The sequence below is a fragment of the Mycteria americana genome, chromosome 1 (genome assembly GCF_035582795.1).
Source record: "Mycteria americana isolate JAX WOST 10 ecotype Jacksonville Zoo and Gardens chromosome 1, USCA_MyAme_1.0, whole genome shotgun sequence".
Lineage (NCBI taxonomy): Eukaryota > Metazoa > Chordata > Aves > Ciconiiformes > Ciconiidae > Mycteria > Mycteria americana.
The window spans coordinates 154,789,285-154,805,214 of record NC_134365.1 but is presented as its reverse complement, the minus strand read 5'-3'; the positions used below and the strand labels follow the sequence as shown (position 1 = coordinate 154,805,214).

The 15,930-nt window shown below is 41.6% G+C and overlaps 1 protein-coding gene across 3 annotated transcripts in view; it reads right to left on the bottom strand.

Annotated features, from left to right (window-relative positions):
- The window catches only part of RASA3 (RAS p21 protein activator 3), a 134,883-nt gene that overhangs the window by 41,803 nt on the left and 77,150 nt on the right, over positions 1-15,930 (bottom strand). For all 3 annotated transcript variants that reach the window (XM_075525282.1, XM_075525292.1, XM_075525302.1), the window contains one exon: positions 13,928-14,004. In XM_075525282.1, the coding sequence (XP_075381397.1) occupies positions 13,928-14,004 (77 nt within the window). The remainder of the gene's footprint in view (positions 1-13,927; positions 14,005-15,930) is intronic.

The window sequence follows — 15,930 nt, the reverse complement described above, 5'->3', positions numbered from 1 at the left end:
AGAAGTTTTTAGTTAAGTTAATATAAAAAATGGTTAAATTATCTTCTCTGACAGTGCCCTGAGGCTTTGAACAAAGACACAAGCTTGCTGAAATCTTGAACTGCACTGATTTAGTGACTAATACTGGCACTGACATACTTTCCTCCTGCCTTGGTCTCAGACTAGCAACCCGTTATTAACACAGAGCAATAGCTGAATGACAGGAGAGTAAAGAGAAAGGGTAAGTAAGGAGAAGGAGTTATTTCTAGCACACGTTGATTTTCAGAGGAGACAGAAGACCCAAATACAAGTTGCAGCAAAGCAAGAAGTATGTAAAAACTGTAAGGTAATAGCAACACAAAAGAAAAGGTACAATCAGGAAAGGATACATTTGCTTAATGACAGAACTATATTGGTTCTTGTAGGGAAAGTGAAGAAATTTGAATTTGATGCAGTATGGCAGGAAGCCAAGGAATGGGTCAACATATCAAGGCAGTTGCAGAAGCATTTGTGTTAAAGCAGTGTGGTGAGGGGCGTAAGAGGAGAGAAGCACGAAAGGACAACAATTACAATATGCAGCAAACGATTAGAGCCTAGACAACAGCTTTAGCTGAGCTGACTGTGGCCTACGGCAATACTAAATGGAAGCAATGAGATACTGTCTGTACAGGCAGATAAGGAAAGAAAGAAGACCAAAGACCAAAAGGCAGAATGGGAGGCGGACACAGAAAAGCTGTTATGGCTACATAATGAAGCCAGCCAGTGCCACAAAGATCTCCCATGTTTTTTTTCCTTGCCTGGAAACGTAGGTCGGCCTCAAGATGACACACAGTATGCTATATGGGATATACAGGGTTTATGGAAAGCAAACTGCAACTACCTCTGACTTGAGGCCTGTCCAAGTTTAACCTGTTCCCAGGAAGGAGCTGCCTGCGCACAGCACAATTGCTCCTTTCAGGCAGTGCCTGCATGTCACTGTATACATGCACGAGCACGTAAGCAAACAAAATAAGCTGCATGAGCATGTCCTGACTTTTCCCCTCTGCCAGCCAAGCGAGGGCCACAAGCATCTACAACTATTAGACAGACTGATAACCATATGACAAGAAGGAAGACAAAATGAAGAAGCTAGTTTTGTAATGACTGAAATCCATCCCAAAGACAGTGGTACTTGGCAGGGCAAAAGTTACCAAGAAATCACCCAAAGAAAAAGCTTTTGAGCCTACTGGCAGGGATCCGATTATGAAGTAAGTAAAACGATAAGAGAGGAAGAGACTAAAACCAGAAGCTTTAAAGAACTTATGACAGAGAGAAGGAAAAAAGGCACCCTGGGGGGTGGGGGAGGGTATTCAACTGTAAGAAACAAACCAGCAAAACAGAAGCACCACATCCTTAACTTACCTAGGGGTTTCCTACCTAACTGGTAAGGGTTTCCTCCGAAGTGCTGAGTATAGCCAAGTTAAACAACTATCCCAGGTTGGCCATAGATGGTAATACTTTAAAAATTCGGACATGCTGGTAAGCGACCTGAACAGATAGTCATCTATAACAACCGGGAGAGCATGAAGTACAGCAGATTGGAGGAAAGCATCTAAATGTCATGCCACAACACACTTGAACCACAGGGCACAATAAGCCAGAACTCTTGGGCCAAGGGAATGCATCAGCTGAGAGTATGGATCAAATCTCAACAACTTTTTGGGTGACGGGGGTGCGCACAGGAAGGGATGGCAAGGGACTAAGATGGTTTAACGAGAGCCGTGGCACCAACAGAATGAAAACCCAGCCAGCTTCTCCCCATCCCTACCCAGTCCAAGTATAATGATTTCTGTACGAAGTAAATCTTTGAAGACTCTTTCACATAGATTCTCACATCACATATTTAATTAGATGTCTTATAGTAGCAAATACACCTTTCTAAATTTAGAAAAAAAAAGGGCAAAAGAAAGCTCACAGTTTAAAAAGAAAAGAAGTAATTATTTGTGGACCTAGAAAGCAATCAAAGGTGCCTTCAAACACTACATGGAGGCTACAACTTTCTGTATTGGGCATGCCTTGGCACACCTGAGGTAGGTGGAACTTTTAATGCTTTAAAAACACAACCTGAAACAACTCAGAACAACTTTTGACTACATTTATGTGAATAATCAGACAATCTGGGATCTTGATTAACAATAGTTATTATTAAAGGGCAGTGATCTTTGCTACACATGCAATACTTTCATTAAGGAATTCAAATTAAGGTGATTCATCACCACTACTGAAACCTGATGGCAGTTAAGTTGCCAACTGAGTCCCAAAGTAATGCTGATGCATTGAATTCATTTTGATAAGAGAACTGGGCTAAGGTTATACAAATTGTGTCACAGTTAACATGAAAATGCTCTCCACCTAGAATTCAAGAAATAATATTAATAATTTGATGCTGTCTAGATCTACATAATTAGAAAGATGTTAACATATCTTATTGTGATTACAGACAATGCAGTAATCAAGCAGGGGAGGTAAAAAAAAAAAAATCACACAATATCAGGTATTTAACAGTAAAATCAAGGCATTATATCCTCAAAAACCTACGTTTTATTAAAAAACAAAGTACAGAAACGTTCAGTCCAAATCAGCATTCAGATACACCCGGTTTGTGAAAGGCAGGAAGCAGAACTGTGGAGTCTTCTTTAGTTATCCAAACAGCAACATATAGATCAGGCTTGTTAAGTTTCATTTACCTAAGGTTTTTTTACACTAAAGCAGATAGAGCTATTCATTCCAAGAAGCACAAACATCACAGGCATCAAAAAGCACATTTTGTAATAGACTTCCCATGAAATTAACTGAAAAATCCTCCTCAATGTCTCTAACTTGGCAAGAGGAGAGATCAAATAGGATTCATAAACCATTCAATTAAAAACCAGCTACCACAGGATGTTGACTTGCCTACTTTGAATCCTTCCTCTGGTCCTACAAGGCCACTTACATCATTGTGATACTTGAGGATGCTAAAATCACTGAAGTGGGTACTGAAACATCTCACACGTAAAGCACACTGTCCCATTTTACTTTCTACCCTGAAAGGTCAGTCATGTCCTAGGTTCAGCTAAAACCTATGATATCCCATCCCAAAGAAGGCTCTACTTCACCAACTGGTGGTTATACTGTTGTTTGTACAGCACTAACATCCTTGGTGATGAAAAACAATGCAAAGTAAGCTCTCTCTAAAAAAGTTTTTAGTGTCTTGTCACTTTAGATCTTCTCAGAGAAAATCAAGATGTAAATTAGGGCATGGTCAAGTAGGCATTCGGTATAACCAGCTGTAATTAGTAGCCCACATCAGCTTTATAATTCCAGTTATCGCACAAACAGTTCATACTTGCATTAAGTTTCTCCTCGTATTTTGGGACCAAAAGGGATCATTTGGATCACATAGTCTGGCCTCTTTCAAGTCAGTGATGAAAGCTCTCACCTAGTCAAGTTGTGCAACAAGGTCATGATGTCTACTGTATCTCCAGAGCAGCTTCTTGAAACAAATCAAGACCTAACTCAAAGGACTCACAATGATTAAAATATCCTCACAAATAGTCTACAGGAAACTGTTCACTGATTAATGATCATGACTCAAAAAAAAGTATTTTACTACTTGTTTCCCACAAGATTTGCCTTTAGCTTCCAACCACTGGCTATCACTGTGGTAAGAATAAGTAAGAATAAGTAACCGTACAATCAGAAGGACTCTCCTCTGAATATCGTGCATACTGTGGTTTCACCACTTTGAAGTTTTTCTTGCATAAATCAAACACTTATTGTGAGACACATTTACACATTTACCAGGTCTTCAATTCTTCCTGTAGCTCTTCTATGAACGCTTCCGAGTTTAACAGCACCCTTTTTAGCCTGGTCTCCTAAAGATACAGCCTTATGAGAAAATGCTTTCTGTCTACATTTAGCCATCAGTCTCCCACTGACGATTTTTTTGAATCAGTTGGTGATTTCCACAAAATTTGAAAAAGTTGTAGAGATCTCAAAAGATACCCCAGTTCTACGAATTTTATTAAATCCAATGGCTGCATAGAGAAGAGAGCACTACTGGATGTCCCCAGGGAGGAAAGGGCTGCACACAGCGGTTCAGCGATTCTCTGTAGCCTTTGACTCAACAGTACATAAATAGTGAGAGTCGGCCATCGTACTGTGCCACTCTTACCAACATGATGTTTAGGCCAGCAGGGCAGGAAACTGGACAATACAGCAGTGACTGTCAAACAACTAAAAGGGTAACACCATGTGCAGCCAGTACATCTGCAGCTGTATACAGTCTAGCTGAATTCTTGCTTCTGTTTGAAGCTTGTATCAAATTATTACAAAACCATCAGCTTGGAAGCAAGTCAACTATAAAATGAGTTAAAATTAATTGCAGACACTACTGCCTCCAAAAGCACAGCCTCCTTGCCAATTTCTGTGCTTGTTAGAATGGTATCTTCCATTTTCTTTCAAAATATTTCCCTTTTCTCTTTGTATTTGAGAGAACAAAATGATTGAAGGAGGAACTAGAAAACTACCTTGTACAGTGGGAAGGAAGAGAGTGGGACAGTGAAAATAACTGATCTCAAAGTGCTATTAAATTAAAAATTTATATTAAAAGATTTTTAATCTTTCCCACTCACAAGTGCTTTGTATGTTACAAATACATAATTAGCAAAACAGATGAAAAATTTTACAATCAGCTCTTACTAAAAAGGCCAGAAAATGGCATCCAAGTCAAAGGTTTACACCGGGGGGATGTGGGGGGGAGGAGGGTGGGGACCACAGTGGACACCAGATAATTTTAGCACTGTGGACTCTGCAAAGAACTTGGTCACAATACATAACCAGTTGCACTCCCAGTACAATAATGTACCCAGAAACATGAACATGATTTCTAGCTCATACGGATGGAGTAGGGAAAGAGATACTTTCTCATTATTGCCACACACACTGTCAGACTTCTTGCAATAACTTCCTCACAACAAATAGTTCTGTGAACAATAGAGTTAATGAAGGGTGTTTCCTATACATTGTGTACCACGTCTTTATTCTCCTTATACTTGCGAAAAAACCCAACTGCAACACCTGGGGCCTTGCGACTTCCCCTCTACCCTCCAGCTTCCCCTATTCCTATCATACCTTGATGTCCCCAGTTCCCTGTTCTGCTACCTAAATACCATCTTGGCAAGTGTTGCTCTTGGAGCAATAGATAAAAAACTTGCAGAGAAAAGTGTGATTTGTAAGTTGTGTCCCATCACATTGCTCCTTTAGAAGCTTCACCAGCATTGGTTTTGGATGGTTCCTGCCACAGAAGCTGTAGGAATTCCAACAGTCATTCAGAATGAAACAGCATATAAATTTACCTTTGAATTATGCTAAATACCGTGTACTTCAAAGCATCTTTTGATATAGGTCATGTTGCAAGACAGCCAACTAATTTTTCCTAAGGCCTTACCTCCAACATAATTGAACTGCTCCAGCTGATCACCATTAAAGGACATCAGTGAAATAAAAACTGCAGACATTTGGAGTACTGTCAGCATATCCAAGGTGCTAACAATTCACAGTTCTCAAAATCCATGCATCTCTTACAAATGCAGACACTACAGGAATGCTCTCTAATGCCCCAAACCACCCTAACACTGTGACCTCAAGCACATTTAGAAGTCATTTATCAAAAGGATTTATGCTTGAATAATTTGTCTCCATTTATAATCCCAGACTATGTTTACTCTGCGTAAAACAGGAAGTACCCTCACATCATTTAAACAGCGGCACTTACTGTTGAAACAGACTGACTTAGAAGAGTTACATTCCAGTCTTGAATTACAAACTCAGTTTTATACATATTCCAGAGGGTCATGTGATGATGATTCAATCTCAAAATGGCTAACACTTTAAAACATGTTCTGCTGGAGGTGGACTACTGCCAAAGGATCCAATCGAAGAAGTTGCTCTTGATTAGGATTACAGATTAGAAGACACTTGTTTGTGATTTGAGTAAATAAAGAACTTCATGAACAGAGGAGAAGCACTGAATAAAAAACCAAAGAAGGGTGAAACTGAAACTTAATTTAGTGGGAAACCTGGCAGCAGGAGGAGATCATATTTATAGATATGGGGAGGTCTGATGGAGAGTGAGCAATTTGAACTTGATTTAGGCTACAAAACAGCCAAGAGAACTTTTGGTGGGGATGGAGAAGCAAAGGAGAGAGAACTACTTAGATGGCAGGCAGCGTAACCTCAAAGCTACCAGAGCTGGGAGGAAGGGGAAAAAAAAAAAAAAAATTTATGTACTATGCTAAAGCCTTGGACAGAGATACATATCCATTTCTTCTCTCTTCCCCTCCCTACTCCCCAAAACCCACAGTATTGCAGCACTATATGATAAAAATACCAGATACTATGTGATTTAATCTCTGAGCAATTTTCTCCGACCAGTTTGTTATGAAACACGTACAAGATTAAAAGCATGACCAAGACGCAATCCTGCAGGAAAAGGCACAGCTTGATGCAGGGTATGCTCTCTAGAGAAAGGAGATTGTGACACATTTTAATGGATGCATGAGTTTATTGAAAATGAAGCCTTGAAACCACTTTATGCCCTCATTAGCATTCCCTACCAGCAACAAACATAAGTCGAAATTTTTCAAAATACTGTGAGGTGACATGATTGATGCATACATTAAACTGCCCTGCTTGTAGTCAGCAATTCCCTTTTTTTTTTTTTTTTCTCCTAACTGATTCAGCTCATATTTCAGGCAGGAAAATAAGCTTCATTTGACCCTGAAGTGAGTTCAAAGCTGGCTGTATGCTGTATGTTTCTGCAACGGAGTAGAAACTTCTCTAAAGCAATACATAAACACATGTTCTCTAAACCTGGAAGCAGCAAACCCAAGAGGCAGGGTGGCTCAGGGACCCATTTTGAATGTAGGCAGAGTGCTGAGAGCTGTAACATCACAGGAAGAGCACCCACTGCCAACTCTGGCCTCAGGCTACTTCCAGACTCAATAGGAGCTGCAGCCTTCCACCAGGCCAACATACCATAAAGAGTCTCAGACTGAGCACTGCTGCCTCACATAGTAACAAAATAGTGTCATCAGCATACTGCCTCTGTGAGGGAGCACCTCCTGGTTCCTCTTTACTTTTTTGCAGAACACCACCTCTAATTTAGAAAAGGAAAATACAGTATGGCACACCACACAAGAGAGGAGCAATCCCTGCTCTACACCACTGACAAGTAACCAGAGTCCACCCAACATCACCACCTATTAAACTGGAACACTGTGAGAGATTAAAGAAATTGCATCAAGCTAATGGGTCCCAGTGTTTTCTGCATTAAAATATACATCACAAAACAGCACAGAAAAGCATTATCTAAAACTTTGCTGGCTACCCTTCCTGCTCTCCTGCTTTCCACTCTCATCAGCATCAGAGAGAGAGCCACGACAGAAAGCCAACAAAATCTGGTCTTCAGCATCATAGATACAATATAGCCATGCATTTCCAAGTTTTCTCTTCAATCCAACCCTTTAGACAGTTTCTTTACCTATTCCTGGGATCTGATGAAGATAGTTATCTACAGAAAAGTAAACTAGCTCCAACATAAACGAGAAAAGCAGGAAACAAGCTAGTTAGTAAAGGAAAATTCTCAGATGACTCAAAGATGATGCCTCTATGTTTTAAGTTTACATGAAAGCATTTAAATATGTTCCATGATTGAAGGACTAGCTGCACTCCTGTAGTTTTTCAAGGTGTCTCCAAATGCAATCACAGGTGACAACAGCAAACCTTCACCAGACAAGATAGGATCATGTTTTTCCTCTTAGTCTTAGATTAGGATGCAGACTACTGATCCACAAGCAGGAATGGCCATTATCTCAGCCCTTCCGACTAGACTTGATATATGCGGCTTTGCCCTTCAGGAGCTGTGACCAGCAAAACATAGAGGCTGACCATCTAAAATTTTCAAAATGGAGCATCATTTACCTTAACCTTAGAAACATCACATTGCATAAGAGAATTTTAGAAAGTTACATAAAGTCAGACTGACTTAGGGCAACAATTACCAACCTGCAAGCAATGTGCTGCCTACGCCACTTCCAGCAATGCTCATGGACAAGGAAATTCAAATCAATAATGCGAGCAATCAGAGAGGAAGGTCAGATGCTGCCCACTGCATGCTCTGTGCTTTATTCACATGGCAGAGAGGACTGGGGAACCGTCACCAAGTCCCAGCACTCCCTAGGCAGAGACCTTCTGCTTTAACCACACTTGACAAATGACACCTTCCTCCTTACCTCCCTCTTCCTCTTCAGAAGGGCTTTTAAAGCTCTTAAATGCCCACAGCTCAGTCACTGTTCTCTTAATGACCCCTGAAGTGTTTATCTTAGGGATGTCATATCTACTTATTGTTTCCTTTCCTGCTTGCTCTTGCAAACAGCCCATTTAACTTTGTTCTACATGGTCAGAATACATCTTGTAGAGCTCTCAAGAGAGTTGCATGGCATTTAAGTTTAATTCATAAATTAACGCAGAGCAGCCACATCTTCCACACCAGAGCTACAGATGCTTCATTTATCAAATAAAATTTCAGTATTGCTAATGTATTTTTAGACTCATTAATCGCTTACGGGAAAACTGTGTTACTACATATGAAAGACAGCAGTGGCTACTAAACCACATACGTTATTATTTAGCTATATAGATTTACCGGGGGGGGGGGGGGGGGGGGGGGATAAAAGGAGCGGGAGGAGGGGGGAGCTCTCCAAAGCAGATGTTTCCAAGCTTTTTTAAACCTCAGAGACAAGACATAAGAAAACATTTGAAGGAGCAGCTGGGGACACTGAATAAATACAGACATTTAAATGTGACTAATTACATACACATGCTGGAATTCTCAAAGGAAGATCAGGGAGCCAGGCTCCCAGCTCACGCTGACTTTTCAACAGGAGTTCAGTGGCCTATTCCTTCAGGCATGCTGGAAGTCAGATGTCATCTTGCTAAATACAGAACACTGCTTCTAAATGTTGCCTCTGGTAGTGTAACCACAGCGAAGCCTACAGATTTCTACAAAGCTATCTGCAGGAGCCCTCCTCTTTATTAAATAAATATCGAATGCATGTATCTGCTGATCCTAGCCTATGTGCTGCACAGAATCTGCTCTAATGATGGTGGGGAAAGGTTTACAAAAGGTCTAGGGCTCCTTTCCGAGTACTTCTGTTGTGAAGCAGGAAGGATATCTGTATATGGAAAGTGGTAGCTCAGAAAAAATTTAAGGAGAAGCACGTGCCATTGTTTTTCAGATTTATTCATGGAATATGGGTACACACTCTCCATTCATGACTTAGTTCAAACACTACAACCTGGCACAGGTGCAGAAAGAGCATCCTTCCCTGGTCCCTGCTGCTCATCTTCCTTCCTCTCCATTACAGAAAAAGAATAGTGCAGTTTCTAGGATGCACCGGATTAAGGCCTGATTCAGCTTAAAAAACATGAGGGGAAAAAAATAAAAATACACCATTCTTTAAGCAGCTGCCAGGAGCCATGCGTCAGCACAAAGGGATGGGTATGGGCATAAGCAGCAGGAAGCATGGGAAAGTCTTGACCACTTCTTTCCATCATCTTAGTACCTTAAAATGTTCATAAAATTACAGACAGATTTCTGGCAGGTGACAAACCACTTGACAAACAAGAGATGGCCTTCACTTTACAGCCAATGGAAGGTGAGGCCAGATGTTGGTAGCCACAACAAGCAGCAGCTGACTGTGCAGAGGACCAGGAAGGCTGTGGCTGTAAAGAGCATGGAAGAAGACAACATGAGATCTTTTGTGAGTGAAGGACAGAGAGGGAAGAAGCCAGAACCCACTGAATAAGACTTACTTTTTCCTAGCACTCAAGACGACTCACTACATGGCACAACAGTAGTTAGTACAAATGCAGCTACATGAAGGTACCAGGCCACAAAGTCCATACATGTTGTCTTTTATCTGACAAGCACTTGGGCAAAGGTCTGTGCTCAGAAGGCTGTAGGTCTGCTCTCTCTGTATGACGTGAACATATGACACATCAAGAGCCTGCATCCCGAGTCCTGTAACAGGGACATGAGAGACTTATGGAGACCCAGCTGACAACTGTGTCCAAGCCAGTCACTAGGACCATCAGGTTTCGCAGCAGTTCCACAGTGGGAGCCCACAAGTAGCAAAGTGTTCCCAGAAGGAGCGTGCAAAAGTGAGAGTTGTGGTCCTTACAGAGGATGACAGCAGCAGCTGCCAGGGGACACAAGAAGTCTCAGTGTGGTGCCTGCATCTGTACCATCAATGTAACTTCTAAATCCACTAATGCTTCTCCTTATAATCTCTTTTGCAGAGATTCAGTCCAGGAGATTGTGCTATAGCAGCTGGCAGAGACCAGGGCCTCTGAAGGGCTCTGATGAAGCACAACAGCTTAGTGGTTTTGGGCTAAATAAAAGTATTGAATGCTTCCTAAGGAGAAGCTATTAGGTAACAGTTTCTAAACTGATTTTTTTTGCTCCCTCTGCAGAGGCTAAAGGAAGCTCACATGCCCTTTGCATTTTAAAATAATCTACTACTAAATGTTCAACAGCTCAGCACTTAATTTTAATTTGCCCTTCCATTCAGATGAATTTTCCCATCCACCCATCCAGCTGACTGTTCACTGTGTGCTCCACAGGACTGGCTCAGCAAGGCCCCAGCTGCTTTCGAGGCTTTCTGGAATGCAGAGGTGGCAGCAATGCGCACAGGCTCAGAGGGCACACTGGTGAAGACCTATGGGTAAGCTCGTAAGAAAACTGATCTTTATTTATTTTCTGGATAGGTAAAAACGTTTCTTAATTAGGCCTAGTTTTCATTCAGCTTGCATACGTGTCTTTGAAAACAAGCACTATTCTGGGGCTTAAAAAAGCATGCATCTCTAAGGTATTTTTAAACAGCTGCCCACTGGAAGCAACTTTTGTTCTCCTTGCAAATCTGAATTGTTTAACCAGTTATATCTACGAGGCCATTTGCGGGGTAGCGTTTACCTTTGCAGCTAAGAGCTCCATTAAAAAAAAAATTTAAAAAAATATATTTTTTAAACTTAAAAAAAGGAAGTCAAGGAAGTTCACAAGACAAGCGTAAGATTCATCAGAACAGTCTGGTTCTAAGACGAAGTCATTCTAGGTTCTTGCTCATGGTTTTACAGCTTCATCTTACTTGTTCACTGCAACAAATTCATGAGCTGTCCACAAGAAAATCATTTATCTTCACAAAACTCAGTTGGAAGCTACACTCCCCTAATACACCCAGTCTCTGCTTTTCATTCATGAACTACCTATGACAAAGGTTCTGCCTCCCCTACTTTTGCTGCTCTTCCCACTGGCAAATTCTGGCTACACAGACATTTTGTTGAGTATTGCTTAATTACCACACTCTTTTCTTACATGCCTAAGCATTAGAACCAATCTATGAACAAACCTGAACAAGACTTCAGATCATGTGGAAAAACATTAAGAGCTGCAGTTTGCGGTACACCTTCCTAAAGCAAACAGTGTGGCATGAAGAAAATGCTGGACTACATTCTGAAGTGCCTTTTTTTTTTTTTCCACTGATGTAATCACTTCCCTTTCATTTTCTTCATCATTCCCTTTCTCTTTCTCACTCATAAGACACACTGCCATGAAAACCTGCACCAACGGAACTACATACTCTAGAAGTATTTTTGTTTCCCAATTCCCTTATCTAAACTGTTAAGATCTACTCTCACTTACCACTCAAATAACAAACAGCCATGGAAACTAGCCAGAGCCAGAGTGCCCAGGTCAGCTACAGAAGAGAAGACAACAATGGGAAAAGATGGCTTCAACAGACAAAAGCTTGCTCGGGGTCTGATTTTCAAGTTTTGTTTCTAAGAGCCAAGGGCTGGATTTAAATCAAGATTAACTCTGAATATTATGATTCAGTGGTTAAAACCTCAGGATTCTTCTACGGACTTCAGCTAATACGTTGTATTTACTGAACAATACCTTGCAAATCACAGTCACAGAATGCTTTGCAAGCCAATCTAAGTATTTTGTCTGCATTGTAGAAAGTGAATGAAGTAGTCTTCAAATCAAGGCCATATAGGAAAAAATTTGAATAAAGATTTAAAACCTGTGTAGTCAAATTAATAGAAAGGTAGAAAAACACGCTGCGCGCTGCCTTATTGCTTTTCATGAAGGAAGAAGCTGCATGTATTACATGTTAAGAAGGACCTTTTCAGACACCCATTTCTAGCATTTCAGGAATTTCACTGAAAACTCCATTGGTACTATAATGTTACCAGGTCTCATTTAATTGAAGAGAAAACCTTTAAAAGAAAGCTGGCTGTGGCATGGCATACTCTCTCAGAACAAAACAAAGCGAGGCAAACACTTCTGAAGGTCCTTCACTATACTGCCTAACTATTCAAAACAGACCATGGTGAGAGTGGAAGGATGTTCCAGTTAGTCTATGTTTGCAGAGTCCCAGACATCACAGGATCTTAACCCACAATTAGGGTTCAAAGGATATGGACAGAGGCTTTTGTGGCTTTATCACACCACTAAGGAGTGCACTACACACTTCCAAGAAAGGCCAAAGCAAAAAAAATCTGGTACTCAGGACAACTGTGCTCCTTTTCCCTCTCTAAGCACAGTATCCTCCAGGCCTGCCCTGAGGACAATCCAAGCTCAGTGATAAGCTCACTGTCCTGTGATAAGCTCACTGTCCCACACACATATACCCTCTCACACAGCAGAGATACAGTGGAGTAGAAAGACAAGAAACTGCCTTTTCCCACCTTCTATTTCCTCATCTCCTGCAAAGCCCTGGGACCTATAGCAATACAAGTAACACTTCAACAAAAGATGCCAGCCTAGGACTTGGTAGATGCAGGTTTGAACCCTGGTTTCTCAGAATGTGTGTGATCTTCCTCACTTGGTCATATTCAAATTGCACAATGGAAAATGATACAATGAGAGTCCTCAGGTAGTAGTTAAAGGAAGGATCATGCAAGATCATGTACCCCAGCACATCCTCAGATCAACAGTGTTCCTAGAAGGATAGAGGTCAACCACATGGCTCACATGCATTTGTTAACAGGTCCTAGATGTAAAGACTACCATGACAGCTTATTAACAAAGCCTTAGCAAAGGCAGTAACAAAATGATGTCAAATACTGGTCTGAAAATAGGGCTGGTCAGAACTTTCCTAGCAGAGCATTTTTTCTATTGACACAGTTGCCAAATAGCTAGAAGTGTATGATGCCAACACTCTGATTTTGACAGCTCTTCTGCCAGACAGAGAATACAAAGCAGATTCCTGACAGAAGCCAACCAGCTCCACCACTGCTCCTGAAGTAGCCACTGGAAAGGCTTTGGTGTGGTCAGAGAGCAATGGCCTCCCAGACTCCTCCTCAGAGGAAGGCGAAACCTTGACTCCCTTCCGAGTCCTGCAGCTTCTAGGTTTCAATTCATTTGAGTGAGATTGGCTGATTCTGAGACTGCTTTAATAATTGATGGCAGGCTTTTGTTTGTTAAGACAGCTCTGTGACACTCTGTCACTATTCAAGTTGTGCTACACATTTGCTTAGCTGGTAAGGTCCTTAATGCAAATCAGAAGGACGTTAATATTATCCTTTGATGTCTTTTTAGTATCTATGCCATGACTAAATTGGGTAAGTGATTTATTAACATTTAAGACTATTAGGAAGAAAATTATGTAGATTATGGGGACAGAAGGGGAAGAGAAAACGAAAAAAATCTCACATCCTATAAATTCATAAGGATATCACTGATTAAGAACATTCAATGTCCAATCAATGTTTTGATTCCTCCAACTATTTTTAAATGAAGCATTGCACACTATCTGTAATCAGTGTGTTTCTCATAACTCTGCAGTTACATTTCAAATCCTACCGTGTTGCAAGCTTATGGCAGACGACACCCGTGTCTGTTATGACTTCACTCAGTCTCAGCTCAAGGTGGACCTTCCCCTGAAACACACCGAAAACACCGTATGAAAAGTTAGTTTTATGCATACCCAGCCACACCATTCCAACTTAAAACAAAGCAAGTCAGTTAATATAAGTAATTCCAGGAGGAGTTTAAAGATTAAGTAATAGCTGTATAGCTAAGGTATTTCCACTGCCACAGAATCCAGACTAGTAGCGATTTCACTAAATTTCAGTGCATACTTCCCACCATTATCTTATCTTTGTATGTTTTACTAATTGAAGGATATGGAATGTCTGTGGCCTGACACAAAAATATTGCGTTGCAGCTTTATCTATATTTAGCATTTTAAATATTAAGCAAAGATCCACAACACAGTCATTGAAAAGACATCACAGCAGTGTGTTATAAATGAACACCTACATATTTTAAACATTAGAAAAATAAAAATTATGAAATAATATAAACTGTGAGACAAGTATCAGTAAAACTACATTGGGCAACTAAAAAAAAAGTTCAACCATGTTGCTAGCATTCATAGCATCTACTATTACACAGTCTTCAACTCCTTACCATCACGTTAACTTTATTATGACTTGGGCCAAGATGTTATGCTCAAATATGCTAAGAAAATAAAGGCAATCATGAATACAAACTGCATTCCTCTCATTAACTGTATTACATTTCAAAACATGAGCATCCGCTCCCACTGGCAAAAACTCGGCACCACTCTTACAGTGTATATATAGTAAATGCAAAATAGATCTTGTTATTGACCTATTCTGACATGCCAGCACTGCCCGATCACCTTCTGCAAATCATCACGGCCAAAATCGAGTCATTCACCTTCATAATCACCTCCCCTCCACCCTTTTTACCAAAGATCCCTAAAATCCACCCTGCCAGTTAGTCAGAGCTCTAATGTGGGTGTCATCTTTGACTCAGATCTACCTCAACTCATACAAAAGCCTGTTGCCACCCCTTTCATAAGATCTTCCAGATTTAACCTTTCCTCTTTTTGCACATGACCAAAACTCTTGCCAGAGACTCCCTGTCTCTTCTGACTAGTTACAGCAACCTCCTGCTCTATGAAGAGGCTATTGCAGGGCTCATTGACAGAGCTTTAAACTAGACTCGAAGGGGGAAGGGGATAATATCAGGCTTGCCCGAGAGAAGCTGAGGGGCGACGTGCCATGGTTGGAGGGAGCGGCTGACAGCGAGGACAGTCGGCCTGAGTCCTCGAGATGCGCGGGGTACGCTTGGGCACAGCCGAAGTCGAGCGGAGTTGAGCCAGGGGATACTGAGGCAACGGGAGCCAAGAGGGAAACACCAGTGAAATGCCTCAAAGCACGCAAGGGGTGTTCTTCTATGAAGGAGGCACGGACGACAGCCCAGCTGAAGTGCCTCTACACCAATGCACGCAGCATGGGCAACAAGCAGGAGGAGTTGGAAGCCATTGTACGTCAGGAAAACTATGATATGGTGGCCATCACGGAAACGTGGTGGGGTGACTCGCACAACTGGAGTGCGGCGATGGATGGCTATAAACTCTTCAGGAGGGATAGGCGAGGCAGGAGAGGTGGTGGGGTAGCCCTGTACGTCAGGGAGAGTCTGGATAGTTTAGAGCTCGATGACGGTGATGATAGGGTGGAGTGTCTGTGGGTCAGAATCAGGGGGAAGGCCAACAAGGCAGATATTGTGGTGGGAGTCTGTTACAGACCCCCCAACCAGGATGAGGAGACAGATGAACTATTCTATAAGCAGCTGGGAGAAGCCTCACGATCGCTAGCCCTTGTTCTTGTGGGGGACTTCAACCTGCCAGATGTCTGCTGGAAATACAATGCAGCAGAGAGGAAACAGTCCAGGAGGTTCCTGGAGCGTGTGGCAGATAACTTCCTGACGCAGCTGGTGAGTGAGCCAACGAGGGAAGGTGCCCCGCTGGACCTCTTGTTCACGAACAGAGAAGG